The sequence below is a fragment of the Phyllostomus hastatus genome, unplaced genomic scaffold, assembly GCF_019186645.2.
Source record: "Phyllostomus hastatus isolate PE091 unplaced genomic scaffold, TTU_PhHast_1.1 phas_contig_254, whole genome shotgun sequence".
NCBI classification, from domain to species: Eukaryota; Metazoa; Chordata; class Mammalia; order Chiroptera; family Phyllostomidae; genus Phyllostomus; species Phyllostomus hastatus.
The window spans coordinates 11,321,714-11,335,883 of record NW_025333810.1 but is presented as its reverse complement, the minus strand read 5'-3'; the positions used below and the strand labels follow the sequence as shown (position 1 = coordinate 11,335,883).

The following is a 14,170-nucleotide window of genomic DNA, read 5'->3' as shown; positions in this document are numbered from 1 at the left end:
TCAAACAGAATGTTAATTAACTCTATCATCATTTTCAAACTGTGCCTTTATTGATAAATATTAAAGTATTATAATGGCTCTTGCCTATAAGGTGGAAACAGTGTACCCGCAGGGGCTGGCACCTGCCATGGCACTTAGGACAAGTCAGTGTCTGGAGTACTGAATGGCTGAGGGATTTCAGAGAAAGAGAGTGCCCAACAGGACTTATCCCAGACATGTGGCGAGACTCACCTTTGCTTTAAATGGACCTTGTTTGGCTGGCACATCCTTCTGAAGTCTCAGTCCTCCTGCATACAGTTAAAGCTTTCTGACCTGGCATTTTGTTGATGAGGCTTTACACCTCAGAAGAACAGTATGAAAAATGGTAGCCACTGCTTTTCTTTCCAATGTTAAATGACATGTTAAATGAGTTTCCTTATTTCTTCCCCTCTGCAGAGGAGACATTAGCCTTTCCTTGTTGCTCATGGAAAGGATCATTGCTGAGTGGTTTCAGATGGTTATGGCTGTCTATTTATTATGTAACTTGGCCTCTGCACACCATACCTCCTCTCTCCCCTTGGAGCCATACTAATGCTCTGCATATGGCAATAACGTACCAGAACAGCTTGAGAGCATTATTTATACACATATACTTCTCTTAAGGTTATTGCTAGAAAGCAATGTCAAAACTGTTTGAAGTAGAAAAGGAGACACTTTAATGACGGAACAACAAGAGATAAAAATGCGATCCTGTTATTTTAGGTACCGCCTCACCAAAATCGCGGTGGACACTGCTGCTGGGCCGTATCAGAACCACACTGTGGTTTTCCTGGGATCAGAGAAGGGAATAATCTTGAAGTTCTTGGCCAGAATAGGAAACAGTGGTTTCCTAAATGACAGCCTTTTCCTGGAAGAGATGAGTGTTTACAACCCAGAAAAGTATGTAGAATGTTTGGTCCTTTCTTAGTAATTATTTGTTATGTTATTGTGATCCCTTTCTTTCAGAGAAAATCATGGCAGACTTAGGTTTTATGCATTTTAGGTGGCTTTTAATATTATTTGTAAAAGTCTTTGGATACACTAAAAACATTTTCTGCTTGCCAATAATATATGTATTTCTATAGATACACATGTGTGTTTGTGTGTATGTGTGTGATGTGTGTGTGCATGCATAAGGATCTGTTTCACCTTCAGTTAGATCAGATTATGCAATCGCTTTGTGGGCTGGGAGGTGAGGTATCAGGGTGGTGGCAGGAAAAAGAGAACTGACCCAGGGAAAACTTTTAATGATATTATCATCCTGCCCTATAAAATTAGGTGCAGCTATGATGGAGTAGAAGACAAGAGGATTATGGGATTGCAACTGGACAAAGCAAGCAACTCTCTGTATGTTGCCTTCTCCACCTGTGTGATAAAGGTTCCCCTTGGCCGGTGTGAACGACATGGGAAATGTAAAAAGTATGTACTTTGCCTGATTGACCATTAGGAGGTGCTTAGAAAGGAGTCCTAGGTAGCTCATGGTCATCCTCTTCCTGCAGAACCTGCATCGCCTCCAGAGACCCATACTGTGGCTGGGTAAAGGAAGGAGGCTCATGTGCCCACCTGTCACCTGGCAGCAGGTAAGGTGCCTGCGGTGTGGGAAAGTGTAAAGTGCTCTACATTCTCTATATACAGTTAACTGTGCTCACACATACCACCCCACTCAGCCACTCTCCTTCCTTCTCCCATTTCATAGAACACCCCAATATCACATGTGGCAGATTTCCAATTGATTAATCATCCATCCTCAGGCTGATTAAAAACACAAAGAGAAGAAACACAGTGTGTTCTAAGTGTTCCCTAGAGAGAGGGACAAGGAGGTGCGAGCCTTAATCATTGCAATTCAACAACAGCAGAGAAAAGGAGCAGTTGGATACCAATTAGATTAGTGATGTGGTCTGTCCAGCCCTCACAAAACTGGCTTCTCTAATTGACCACACAAGGCTGAGAAGAAATTGTGGAGCATTTGTTAAGCGATACATTTGTACTGCAAGCATGTTGTATACATCCAATAAATCTTTCCTCTGTGCTGAAGAACAGTGACCCTATTACTCACTAGGTGATCAATTCTTGGCAGTTTTCCAGCAGGTCAGCCAGATCGGGGCAGACTAACACGCCTGTGATTTTGGTGCTTAAAATTGTTACTCTGTCTTTAAGTGCTTAGATGATATTAGTTAAAAGGTTTATGTTTTTACTCCAATGGATGTGAAATCCAAAATAGCATTGGGAAAACATTCTGTGTATGTCCTTGACAGGTTATGACCATTCAAGGAAGGTGCCCTATGGCACCGCAGTTCTTTCTTAGTCAATCCCTTCAACTCCCCCAGATCCAAGGAGGGAGCAGAATGGCCCTCACATCGCTCTGAATCTCCTCTCCCATTTTAGAAGAGCTAAGCCAAGAGACAGAAGGGTATTTCATTACCACCGCCTGCATAATACGGAGGAGGGACAGGATTCCTATAAACAGGGCTAATGATAACTAAATGATAACTAATGATAACTAAATGATAACTAAAACAAAGGGCTAACTTCTATATATTGTTAGCTCAGCTTTACCAGTAGCAACATAGATACACTGCAGTGCTAGCACTTTGTCTTTTTTCACGGGACCTCCTGACGTGAAGGGGGAAGGGTCACAACGCACAGTGAGGAGAGCTAAGGCATGACCCATGTGCTTTCTAGACTCAAGATGCAACCAGAGGTAATAAGACTGATTTTTAAAAATCATTTCTAAATTAACATACGAACTCCAAATTTGTTCCCTTAAAGATCTACATACATATTTTTCAAAACATCTACATGAATATTGCTCCAAAAAGTGTGCAACTTTCCTTGGAAAAAGGTCTTTGGGGCCTGATGAATACTGGCTTTCATTACTACTAGAAATCTTTATCCTTTGAGGATGAATTTGATGTTTTAAAGCAGTAAAAAAATTAGCAAACATAGTAAATTATTAGATTGAGGAGTGAATTTCAAAATAGTTTTCCTGTATGGCTCATAAATAAACTCTGAAAGCAGTTGTAAAGTAGGAGTTTTAATTACGTTGTGGGAAGAAGCACAAAGTTCACCCCAAAAGGACTATACTCTTTGGGGTGATTCCACTGTGCTTATGTTAAAAGCTAAAATACATATTATGATTAGTCTCATTGGTATTACATAGCTTCCACAGTCCAGCGCTGACCAAGTGGACTGGAGAGAAGAGTGTGCGTGTGGGTTTCCGACATGAGCTTCACATTCACACTCTTGAGGACTGGGAGTAAGGAACAGAATACCCGAGTGGTCTCAGCAAAACGCACCTCCAAGTCCTCTCATCTTGGGCCCCACATTTCCACTGGCCATTTGTACCCTTTAACACTTTGTGATATAAATTGTTGCTAATTGAGGAGATAGATAAAGGTCTAGGAAGGCAAGAGTTGGAGTGAAAGAGAAAGTAGAAAGGAAAAAAACTTATTTTTAATTTATGGACTTCTATATTGTTTATAACGGTATGTTTTAACATTTATAAGGAATGATCAGGGAATCAGAGTAAAAGAGGGATATCAATAATGCACAGACTAATTAACTCCTGAATAATATCTGAATTAACTGCTTAAACCATGGCTTCTCTTTGGAGAGTCTTATACAGAAGACTCATTTCTATAAATTTCAGAGATGAATTGTCAACCTGTTATATACGTATTTTTTTTTTGCACATGCCACTCAATTTATCAAATTGAGTTAATTGCTTTAATGAACTAAACCAGAATAGTGACTCACATTATTGAATTTGATTCTGTTTTTCTTCTTCCTCCTTTTTTGAAGACTGACTTTCGAACAGGATATAGAGCGTGGCAATACAGAAGGCCTAGGAGACTGTCACAGTAAGTTAAAGCCTTTTATCCACGTTTATCTTTGGGCGGAGATGATTTATCGAATGGCCTAGAAACATTACCCTGCATGGGGAACCGAGTACAGCTGGCACCGAAATATGCATAAATAACAGAAACCATCTTCCAAATATCAAATAAAGAAAATGGTGTGTTTTAAAGCCAATGTAGTTGCTATAAATGCTGGCACCTATTTCATTATTATAATGCTGTGGAACAAATTCACTCTACAAGATATTAATTATAACAGAAGAGTAAGTTATATCTGCATCTTCATTTTTAAAAGGCCATTTTTGTTGTTTTTTAAAATATGCTGTTACATTGTAATTTTTAGCCAAATAATGAAAAGACTGGGCATTATACTCTAGCTTTTTAATTGAATGGTGGAACTGTTCTATCTTTCTTGAACCTACACGCTAAAAAAAGTAATTATTTTTTAAAATTAGATTTATGTCTGTTAACACATGCAGTAGAAAAAAATTTTCAAAAATAACCTTTTCATAGAAATGAACTTATGCTAATCTCAGAGCTCATTTAGAAAGTCATTAAATAGTAACATTATAGGTAGAACTTCATGGAAAGGATCCTGGTTGTCCTGTGATCTGATTAATACCGAAATTCTCCTGAAAATGCTAATGTGCTGTTCAACTTCCTACGGTGTATTTTTATAGAGATCAGACATAATCAACTATAGAGATAAGGCCACCTTATCTCCCAATTCTATGCCATATATTTTTTTGTTTGCAAATATTATATATTGGCAAAAGTTTATCATTCACACATAAAATTTAATGAGTTAAGAAATCATCATAAGACACAGTGTCATTGCCAGAACACCTGTGTTACTTCTGAGCGGTGAAATAATTCGATCTGTGGGTCTTAATCACTTTGGTACCTTAACACTCTGTTTTCAGCTAAACAGATTTTGGTTTATATGTGTTTCTTTGTGACTAAAGTTAATTAGCTAACATCATATTTTTATGATCTGGGAGTATGGGCATCTATAGAAAACTGGGGTGTCGATTTGGGTTTCATAGGTAAATGTATGAAAAAATGTAAAAATAGTCAATATCTCTAGCATGTGGCCACTACACCAGCAGGCTCACACCACACCTGTGTCCTTGGCAGAAAAGCCTAAGGAAGCCTCACTAGCACAGGGGAGACCCTCAGGTCCCAAGCCAGTGATTTACTCTTGGTTCTCAGCAGTGAAGGCTCTGTGTTTTCACGTGCTGCCTACCCTTGAATCCCATCCCTGCCAAGGCACTGAGAGTGCCCACTCCAGGCAGGATGCGAGGCGGACCTGACCCTCTGCTGCCTTTCCTAGCAGCTTCTCAGCAACCTGTGCTCCTGCTGAAGTGTGACCTCCTTCAACTAGGCAAACCTCCTCTTTGATAGGCACTCAGAGGGTTTAGATGATTGGTGCACAATGACTCTGTAACAGGACTTTCAGGGGAAACGAGGAAATCGTAAAGAGCCAGTGTCAGGGGCTGAGTAGCAGGATAAGTGAACCAGTGTCCTGACCCAGACACATGATACACCCAGTATGTTGCCTGAGTATGTGATTACTTTTATTTTTGTTTTTAATTACCTAACTGAAATCCTTGCTGAGTTCAGAACATTGGGATGAACTGGACCATTCCTCACAGTGTGGTGGTTAGGATGGAATGAGAGAATGTAAAAAAGAAACAAAGATATTTTATTATTTTTTTTACAAATCCCCTAAGTGCAACGAATTTTTATTTTTTTTTATTTTTGTAAATGAAACACTTTTATTCACTTTGGACGGAAGACTGTTGATATCCTAGACTGATACTCATTTTCTACTTGGACACAATCCACTGTTCCTTAGGTACAGTCATTGAAAGTATTTTGTAAGTGTCCTGATGTCACTTACTTTATCCACATCTGTGTCCCTCAGTATAGAGTAGGGCTTAGGTTCTCAGAAACACATATAATCACAGTTACCATTTCTTGACTGACTCTTGTTTTTTCTCTGTCTCTTGGCAACAAAAACAGTGACTGAGAAAACTCACTTGGGGAAGAGATGGGGGTATGAAATTGGATGGAAAATAAAGCATCTCATGTTATAAAGCCAAAATTGAAGTGTATTTACTTAGTATTGGGTACCATATGTTATCATAGTGCTGTATTAGTTCATCCCCACTTACTGTGCAAGCCACACCAAGATCGCATTAAAATAAGTGACCTCCTCCTCCCTTTTGTCTTTCAGATTCCTTCGTGGCGTTGAATGGTAAGGAAGATATTACTCAATTAATTATCGCTAAAAATCTGTTTAGGAAATCCTGTTTCACTAATCCTCTTCAGTATTTTCAAACCTTAGGTTTCTTTTTAATTTTTTTGTTCTCATTATTCTTCATAGACATTTCAACTCCTCTACCAGATCACGAAATGTCTTACAACACAGTATATGGTCAGTTTATGGATTTCTTTTTTTTCAATTCTTCAAGCCACTCACCCTGTGGTAGTTTATAGTTTTCATTCCTAAACACCATGGACCAGAATCTTTGTTACTTCAGGGTCCCAATTCACTAAAATTATAATTTCATGATGCCATAGAATCGCTCTGCTTCTTTTTGATGTATGAGACTGAGTCCTACACTGTAATCCACATAACATGCCAACTGTAGGAATTTGGTGAATATATTTAATGAGTTCTTGAGGGAGAAGAAATTACTTTTGGACATAAGTATATCCAAGATAAAAGAATAATACTTATAACTGATAGGCCATAGCTCTTTCACTGATAGAGAGTAACATTTCCAAAATGCTGACTTTTGGGACAGTACATTCTGCAGGGGAAAATCTATACAGGGTGAACATAATGAGTTCTTACTAGGCAAAACTTTCCAATACAACATGATATTGGCCATCGAAATTCAAGTTCACAAAGAACTGTTTAGACATGTTTTCATCAGGATTTCTTGAGCATGTGGATGAGGGAGAGTGGCACAGTGCACGTGACCGGCAAACGGGAGTCACCCCACTGTTCTGCTCTGAATACACAGACACTTGGCTGAACAAAGCTAGTACATCCACAAACAGAATGTTCCGAGCTCTCTGTAAGAAAAGTTGAAATGTGGTTGAAATGTTTCATTTCCACTTCTCGAAGTTCCTCCAAATATTTATTAGGGTAAACTATTCATGTGTTTTTAAAATGTAAAGTGAAAAGAAGGTATGTGGTAAATTTAATCTTATGCATTACAATGAGGACTACAAGTTTCATTGATGTGCAGACATTTTATAGTTTTTGTGTTTAAGAACAGTAACAGTTCTAGGACAGTCTTTAAATGTAGAAGTAGGTAAGAAAAGAAGGGAAAAAATATAAAAGAGAGTAGAATAGGAAAGAAAAGAATAAAGTAGGTAAGAAAAGAAAGCCAGGTGGATTTAGGATTCAAAGAAATCATTCAGGATGGCTACAAGAGTGTCTCACAGCTCTATGTAAACTCTCACGCAATGTATCTAATTGGCATAAATAAAAAGCCTCTCTGAAAGTCCTAATGTCTGTCTTAAAAGCTGGAAAACAATGCCTGGATTCTCCTGATTGTCCTCCCGTGAAGTGAGGCAGTGTGGAGTAGGTGAGCCCACAGAATTCATCCATCTTTAACATTCTCTCATCTGTGATTCAAGCCAGAATATTAAACACCAACTACTGGGAGGAAAAATTCTCAGGAGGCAAATGTCATCTAGTTTAGTTTGTCCTTCAGAAAGAGAACCCACTTAGCATATGCTCCTCCACAATACCATACTTTGCAATCATTTCTTATAATTGAGTAATCTTTATCAGATATTGAGAAATTCAGGTCTTCAATCTAATTGAACCAGCAACTTCCCTAGCATTCATCAATTTGTACTAAGACCAACTTTAACTCCCAGGTAATTTCTCATATAGATAGAACAATTAAACCATGGGATGTTCTTTATGAGCAAAAATCATTCTCTCTGTCTCTCTCTCACACACACACACACGCAGGCGCGTGCAGAAAGGAACTTATTAATTCCTCCATGTTAACATTGTAACAGTGTTACGCCCTTCACCTTCAGCTCTCAATCAGTGGTTTCTGGGATGAAAGTAAAGAAGAGTTGGAGTGTTCCTTTTAACCAATGGTCCTGTCCATTCCAGTGTGACGTGGTTAGACAATGAATTGACCATCAAAATGAGGGCTGGTCCAGACAGTAATTAGAAAAATACAGGGAACTTTCTTCTCACAAACTAGTGAAGATATGCTTATTTTTGAGTTAATAAATGTAGAATAGATTTAATTAATTCATTCATCAAATATTTATTGAGTACCAGGCACTGGACTAGGTGCTGTATTTATACCATCAAATGAAATACCAAATTGCTATATTTAAGAGCATGGATGTAGATTAGGAAGCCAACCCCACAGTGCAAAGTACACACACTGTTTCTAGCTGTGTCCTTTGAATGTTTGCATTACAACGGTCATTGGCTGAGTGCAGGCTCATAAAGTGAACACCACCACCCCAACTGCCTAAGTCCAAAAAGGAGACCGTTTCAATAAAACATGCACTCCTTGCTTGGCAAAAGCTCTGCACACCACCAGTTACATAATCGAGAACCCCTTTTTAGTGAATTGGACCCTGACATTTTCCTTCGCTTTTTCTCTGTTGTACTGATAAAGTGTCTCTTTTTGTGTCTAATTGTCTACAGTCATTGTGAATAGGCTAGTTTGAAGGGTCTCTAACCTTTGGAATCACAGAGATTTGTAGATATAGAGAAACAATATGATGCATACTAAAGTTAACTTTTAAAGTCTATCTCTTTATTATAAGAACTATACATCATAAACTCCATTAATTAAAATATGACCTCCCTAATTGGATTAACAAGACAAAATTATAGGTTCCAATTCTATTGGCATCTAATACTGTATCCACAAATGATTACCTATTTTTGTAGCATTGCTTTGGTTACAAAGTCCCTTAGGTAATGCACAAAAATAATAGAGCCTGTAGAATTAAATTCTAGAAAGAAATACAGTGATTTCCTTTTATTTTAAACTTAGGCAATAATCATATACTTCTTTGAGTTTAAACTAAGTACTGCTTAATGGTCCTTTACACGGTGGCTCTAAAATTTCTGAGAATCAGGTACTGCTTTCTCTGACTGTTTGGTTCACCAGTGACACGTGTTGCCTATCCTCAAGCATTAAGTTTACAAGATCACAAACCTCATGCTGTTATATATATTTTTCTTTTGAGTACATCAGATGCATGGTTTCTCTAGATTTACATATAGAGAATGGAGACATGGTGGGTATTAGACTAACACTTAAGCAATAGGAAGGAGCTAATTTCTGACATTTGTGTAAAACATTTTCCTACCTAACCACCATCTGGTCCACATTAATATCCTCTCATAGCCATAGCTTTCCATCACCAATGAGTTTTCCACGTATTTGCAGCATATGGTCCAAGAAATCTTTCTACAGAGAATGTGCCCCTCAGGCATATATTTCCCCTAGATTACCATATTAAGAAATGTTCTCCCTAAACCATACTTAATGCATTATCATAAAATTGCCCCTTGAACACAGTTAAATTGAAAGCGCTCAAAATGAGTATCAATTCAGGTAAAAAAAATTTTTGCTACTTGGAGGCCCAGCTTTCTCCCTGCTCCCCTCCTTCCTTACAGAATACAAAGCTATTTCTAATTGCTTGCTTATCCTGAAAGTGCTGAATTCTCTCTTAGGTTAACTGTGTATTTCATTAGAGCAGTGTTGAAGAGTTGGAAAAAAATACAGGCTGTATTTTGGACCTCAATATAGGCAAGAGGAAGTAAAAGTAATTCCGTATTTCCAGCTCTAGGTTATTTTCTTACCCCAGTTCTCTAATCAGCGTTAGGAGACAAGCTATGGAACCCAGAATTGTAAAAACAAAGAGTCTAGATCAAGTATTCTTGAGTTTTAAACGAACGTGTTTTTAGCAGTGGGATATGAACCAGACTATTTGCAGCAAAGTGGATGTTTGAAGCTGTGTGGGAGCCAAACAAGTTCTACACAGAAAGCTCCCTCTTAAATGTTACCGAAGCTTTGCTGTAGCATTTAAGTGGGGTACTTTCACAGAAATCATTACAGCTTAGATAAGCCACCTGGCTGACTTGCTTTTTTCTGCTTTTACATATATATATATATATATATATATATATAATTTGTAATTGGCAGTATTAAAGTCTCCTGGGAATACAGCATCCAATAATAATTGTAAAAAGGAAGAAGAAAATGCATTGATCATTATAATCATTCTTTCTGGTGGCCAGTATTTTACTTATCACGTACTTGGTGATCACAGTCCAAGGTTGAAGTCACCTGAGAATCTGTCCTGCTTTCTACCAAAGGCACCAGTTGCTCATTCAAGGTAGTTGCCCTGAAGTCTTTCTAAAAATTGCTCAAGAGGTTGCTATAGGTCAAATGGTTGAATAAACCATAGACCTCTTGAAAATCAGAGGGAGGTTATGTTTTATTTCTGCCAGAAATAACATCAGGTAGTGGGGCTTCTTTAAATCATTGTGCCAGTGTAGATCAAAGCTATTATCTACATTTAACCTTGTGGAATGATGGGAAGAAAGCTTAGGTATGTATACACAGGAGATGTCCAGTGTCTGCCCCAATTCCCAAACTAGCCATTCTCCTGACATCCTATCACAGGCTACTGTGCACCTCAAAAAGCTATCTTTCTTATCAGACTAGTATCAGTCAGTGTGGCCCCCAAAACAACCTTTCACAAGTTATGACTCATAAAGCCATGAAAATAACACTGTTGGAATTAAGACATGAAATACAAAATCATAACGATGTGGAGCATTTAAGGCCTCCGTTGCAGTGAAAAGGAGGTGGGAGCAGATCCCTTTAGAAAGCAGTCACTTCTCCCAGAAAGAGGAATGCCTGTCGGTTGGAAAAGCTAAAAAACAGACACACCCTCCAGGTAAAAGGCTCAGCACAGCTGAACTGCTTGTGCTGGGGGAGAGGCTGGTCCACTACCATAAACCTCCCCCATCAGTCACAAAGAGTGTCCCCACAGTGGACACATCCTGCCTCCGGTGCTGCTGTGGGAATACCAAAGAAGGATAATAGTATTTCTTGAGCATCCACTATGTGTCAGACACTGCTAGGTGTTTTCACCATTATGTCACTTTATCCCACTCAATCTCCATTTGGTGCACAAGGAAAATCAAGGCCCAGAGTAGTTTAAATGATTCCCCGAGGCTCACCCATCAAGCAGCAGAGATGGTATCTGACCTTTTATTCTCTGAGTTCAAGGGGTCTTCTGCTGAACCCCACTGACAGCCTGCTAGGGTGTCCCACCTCCTGGCCTCTGAGCAAAAAGACTGTGGGCATCTCCAGTGATGTTTTCCCTAACCGTATTTGTGATGAAAACAGGGCACTCCAGTTCCCTCTTGCCCAGCACCACCACGTCAGATTCGGCGGCTCGAGAGGGGTATGAGTCTAGGGAAGGAATGCTGGACTGGAAGAATCTGCTCCATTCACCTGACAGCACAGACTCTTTGGGGGCAGTGTCTTCCCATAATCACCAAGACGAGAAGGGTAAGGCCTTGGAATTGCCTCTTCCTCTGGGGGGAGAGGGAGGGAAAAGTAGGGAGGACTGTGTAACTGCTTCCAGCTGAATCATAGCAAAGTTTAAGAACCTCCAACACACTATGATTGAAAGCATCTCAAAAAAGACTGCAACCCAATCCTCTGTGCTAGGCTTGATCCTGAATTATTGCCCAAGTAAGGAGAAACCACACAAAACAAATAACACAGCCGCTAAGCTTTCTCCTCCCAAAAGAAGCGTGGCCTGGAGCAAAGCAGATGCAGGTTCCTGAGATCCCTTTCCACTCCTCTTCCTTCATTCTGTGATTTTTGGGTCTTTGTTTTGCACCCTAAGGGAATGGGGTGGAGTGAGGGCTTTGGCAAGTGCATGTAATCAAAGTAAAGGCCCGTTTAATCAGTGAATGGAGAAATGGCAGGGCAAAGCCTTTTCTGGCTGGTAGCATCTCACTCTCCCATGGCACTGAATTTGAATAGAGCCACCGTCCTGAGACATACTGTAATTGCCTTCCTGTTGTTCTGTAAAAATATGTTATTTAATCAAGCAGAATTGCTATGCATCTAAAACGGAAAGGAAGCTACAGTAAATGAAAGGGACTCAACTGTGAACTGTCCTAAATTCTCCTTTGCTTTCTTTGCTCAGCTAGAGACAGGAAATGTCATCTTTTTTCTTGCCATTTGCTGCTTCTGGTAACACATCCTACTTGCGTTGCAGCTGCAACCAAAGAAGCCTTTACTTGTCCAAAAAACAGTCTTGTAAATCAGAGACTGAAAAGCCCAGGCCCAGTTATATTTTGAGCTGTTTCCCCCTATCCAGAATTGTTTACTACTACATGTTTTCAAGACTTTTATCCAAGCAGGAATTTGAGACCAGCCACAGTGACCCTTGGAGGACAGTCTTGACCACGTCCTCCCTCAGGTTTTCTGTATACCTATCTCCATCTTTACTCTTAGAGAATGTGTTCTAGACAGCCTTGCATGCTAAACTTCCGTCCTCTCTTCCGCATCTCATCTCCTGAGAGTAGTGTACACTCAGGTGCTCTGTGCACCAAGCCAGAACGAGAAGATATAGCCCTTTTAACTTGTTCTTCAGCATGTCCCCTTAATCGTTTTTATTATTATTCTGTAACTTCTTTTTAATGTGCCCTACCCCAAATCTCTTTTTAAAAGTGGGTTTTGTCTCAGCAGCCTCTGTAAGTTGGAGGGATCCTTGCGCTTACCACACTGAGAAAGCACCAGGCCGGTTTGTGGTGGCACAGAACTGTCACAACAGGCCACAAGCCCCCTAGCATGTGCCATTATTTGTTATGTGTGGCTCAAGACCGCAGAGGTATTAGTCTTGGCTGGGTTCTCAAGAAGAGACAACTCAGTAAAAACACTTTGTGTTTGCCCACTGTGACTTTCTAAAAAACCAAACAGCCTTTCCAGTAAAGCATTAAATATGTCAACCAAATATCTAGTTGTTGGTTACAATTATGTTCTTCTTCACTTCACTGAGACCAGTGGCTTGAATTTCCTTCAATCATTAACTCCCCCAAGGGATGGAGGTTATCAGAGAGTCCAATTAACACTTTGACATCAGTTTAAAATTCGGCATTGTTCATTCTCTTGGGTCTTATTATGAATATTGACAAAGCTGGAAGCAGTCTACAAATTGTCAAACAATGGTGGCAGAGGGGACTGCATGGGTGTTTAACATGATCACTGTTCTTGTGCTATTAGCTCCTTGCCTTGCCCTGTCAAATTTGAGTTTGATTTTTGACAATTAGGTATTTGATGGGGCAAAGACAATGAGATGCTGTGCAGAAATTTTTGAAAGATGTAGCTTTAATGTTCCTTTTACCATGATTTTTATGATTTTGATTCCATTTTGCTCTGAATTGTTTTTAAGGATCATGATTTCTTTTGATCTTTTCTTTTCTTTTGCCAAGCACTGTGTGTTACGACTTGGTGGTGGCATTATTCTGTGGAACAGTCTTGTTTCTTCTCTGACTCATTACGCCGTTCCTTGACGTGGCCCAGTCTGTAATCCTCTCGCTTCTTTTCTTTTCATCCCCTGACGCGGACGCCTTAATGATGTCACATCCGTGTGTGCAGCATCTCCTGGGATGCGAGGGTTTCCTGGGTTTTCTGAGGGCCTCTGGCAGGTGCTCTTTTCACTGGGTCGATTGTCTCATAGGAATGTGACATTTGTATGCGCCAGCTTTAGGAGCTAAATATACTCTGGAATTGTTTCTAAAATACTGCACATTTCCCCCCACTAAGCAGAAAATATGTCCACTGACCAGCTAGCTGAGGAGGAATCAGGTGTCCAATGCCCTTTTATTTTGGCCACTGGGGGAAACAGTGAGCAGACAAGCCCACAGCTCTGCTCTGCAGATATACTGAACAACTCTGGGCTAGTCTCATTCTCAGTCCCACCTCATCCTCCAAACAATTCTGCATTTCCAGAGTATGTTTGCTCGCCTGTTCTTTCTTTTCCTGGCTGTGTCTTTCGTGTTGATTTAACCCTGTGCGTCCTTCACATTGTTAAAGCACCTTTCCCAACCTTGCAATCTAACCCCCTTCTGCTACCATTGTTCTTAGCCTCCTCCTTTCAAAATAATAGACCCAAGCCCTCTGCCCCTCTGTGGAATGTTCCAAGGCTCTTTCCTTCTATACTGTGAGTAGCAGTCTGATGTTGTATGTAGATAT

The 14,170-nt window shown here is 39.8% G+C and overlaps 1 protein-coding gene across 4 annotated transcripts in view; it reads left to right on the top strand.

Annotated features, from left to right (window-relative positions):
* Positions 1–14,170, top strand: part of SEMA6A (semaphorin 6A) — a 125,823-nt gene that overhangs the window by 91,460 nt on the left and 20,193 nt on the right. For 3 of the 4 annotated variants that reach the window (XM_045837964.1, XM_045837967.1, XM_045837966.1), the window contains exons 13-18: positions 742–918; positions 1,297–1,437; positions 1,518–1,598; positions 3,820–3,878; positions 6,115–6,135; positions 11,306–11,470. In XM_045837964.1, the coding sequence (XP_045693920.1) occupies positions 742–918; positions 1,297–1,437; positions 1,518–1,598; positions 3,820–3,878; positions 6,115–6,135; positions 11,306–11,470 (644 nt within the window). The remainder of the gene's footprint in view (positions 1–741; positions 919–1,296; positions 1,438–1,517; positions 1,599–3,819; positions 3,879–6,114; positions 6,136–11,305; positions 11,471–14,170) is intronic. The other variant, XM_045837968.1, reaches the window with a different exon arrangement.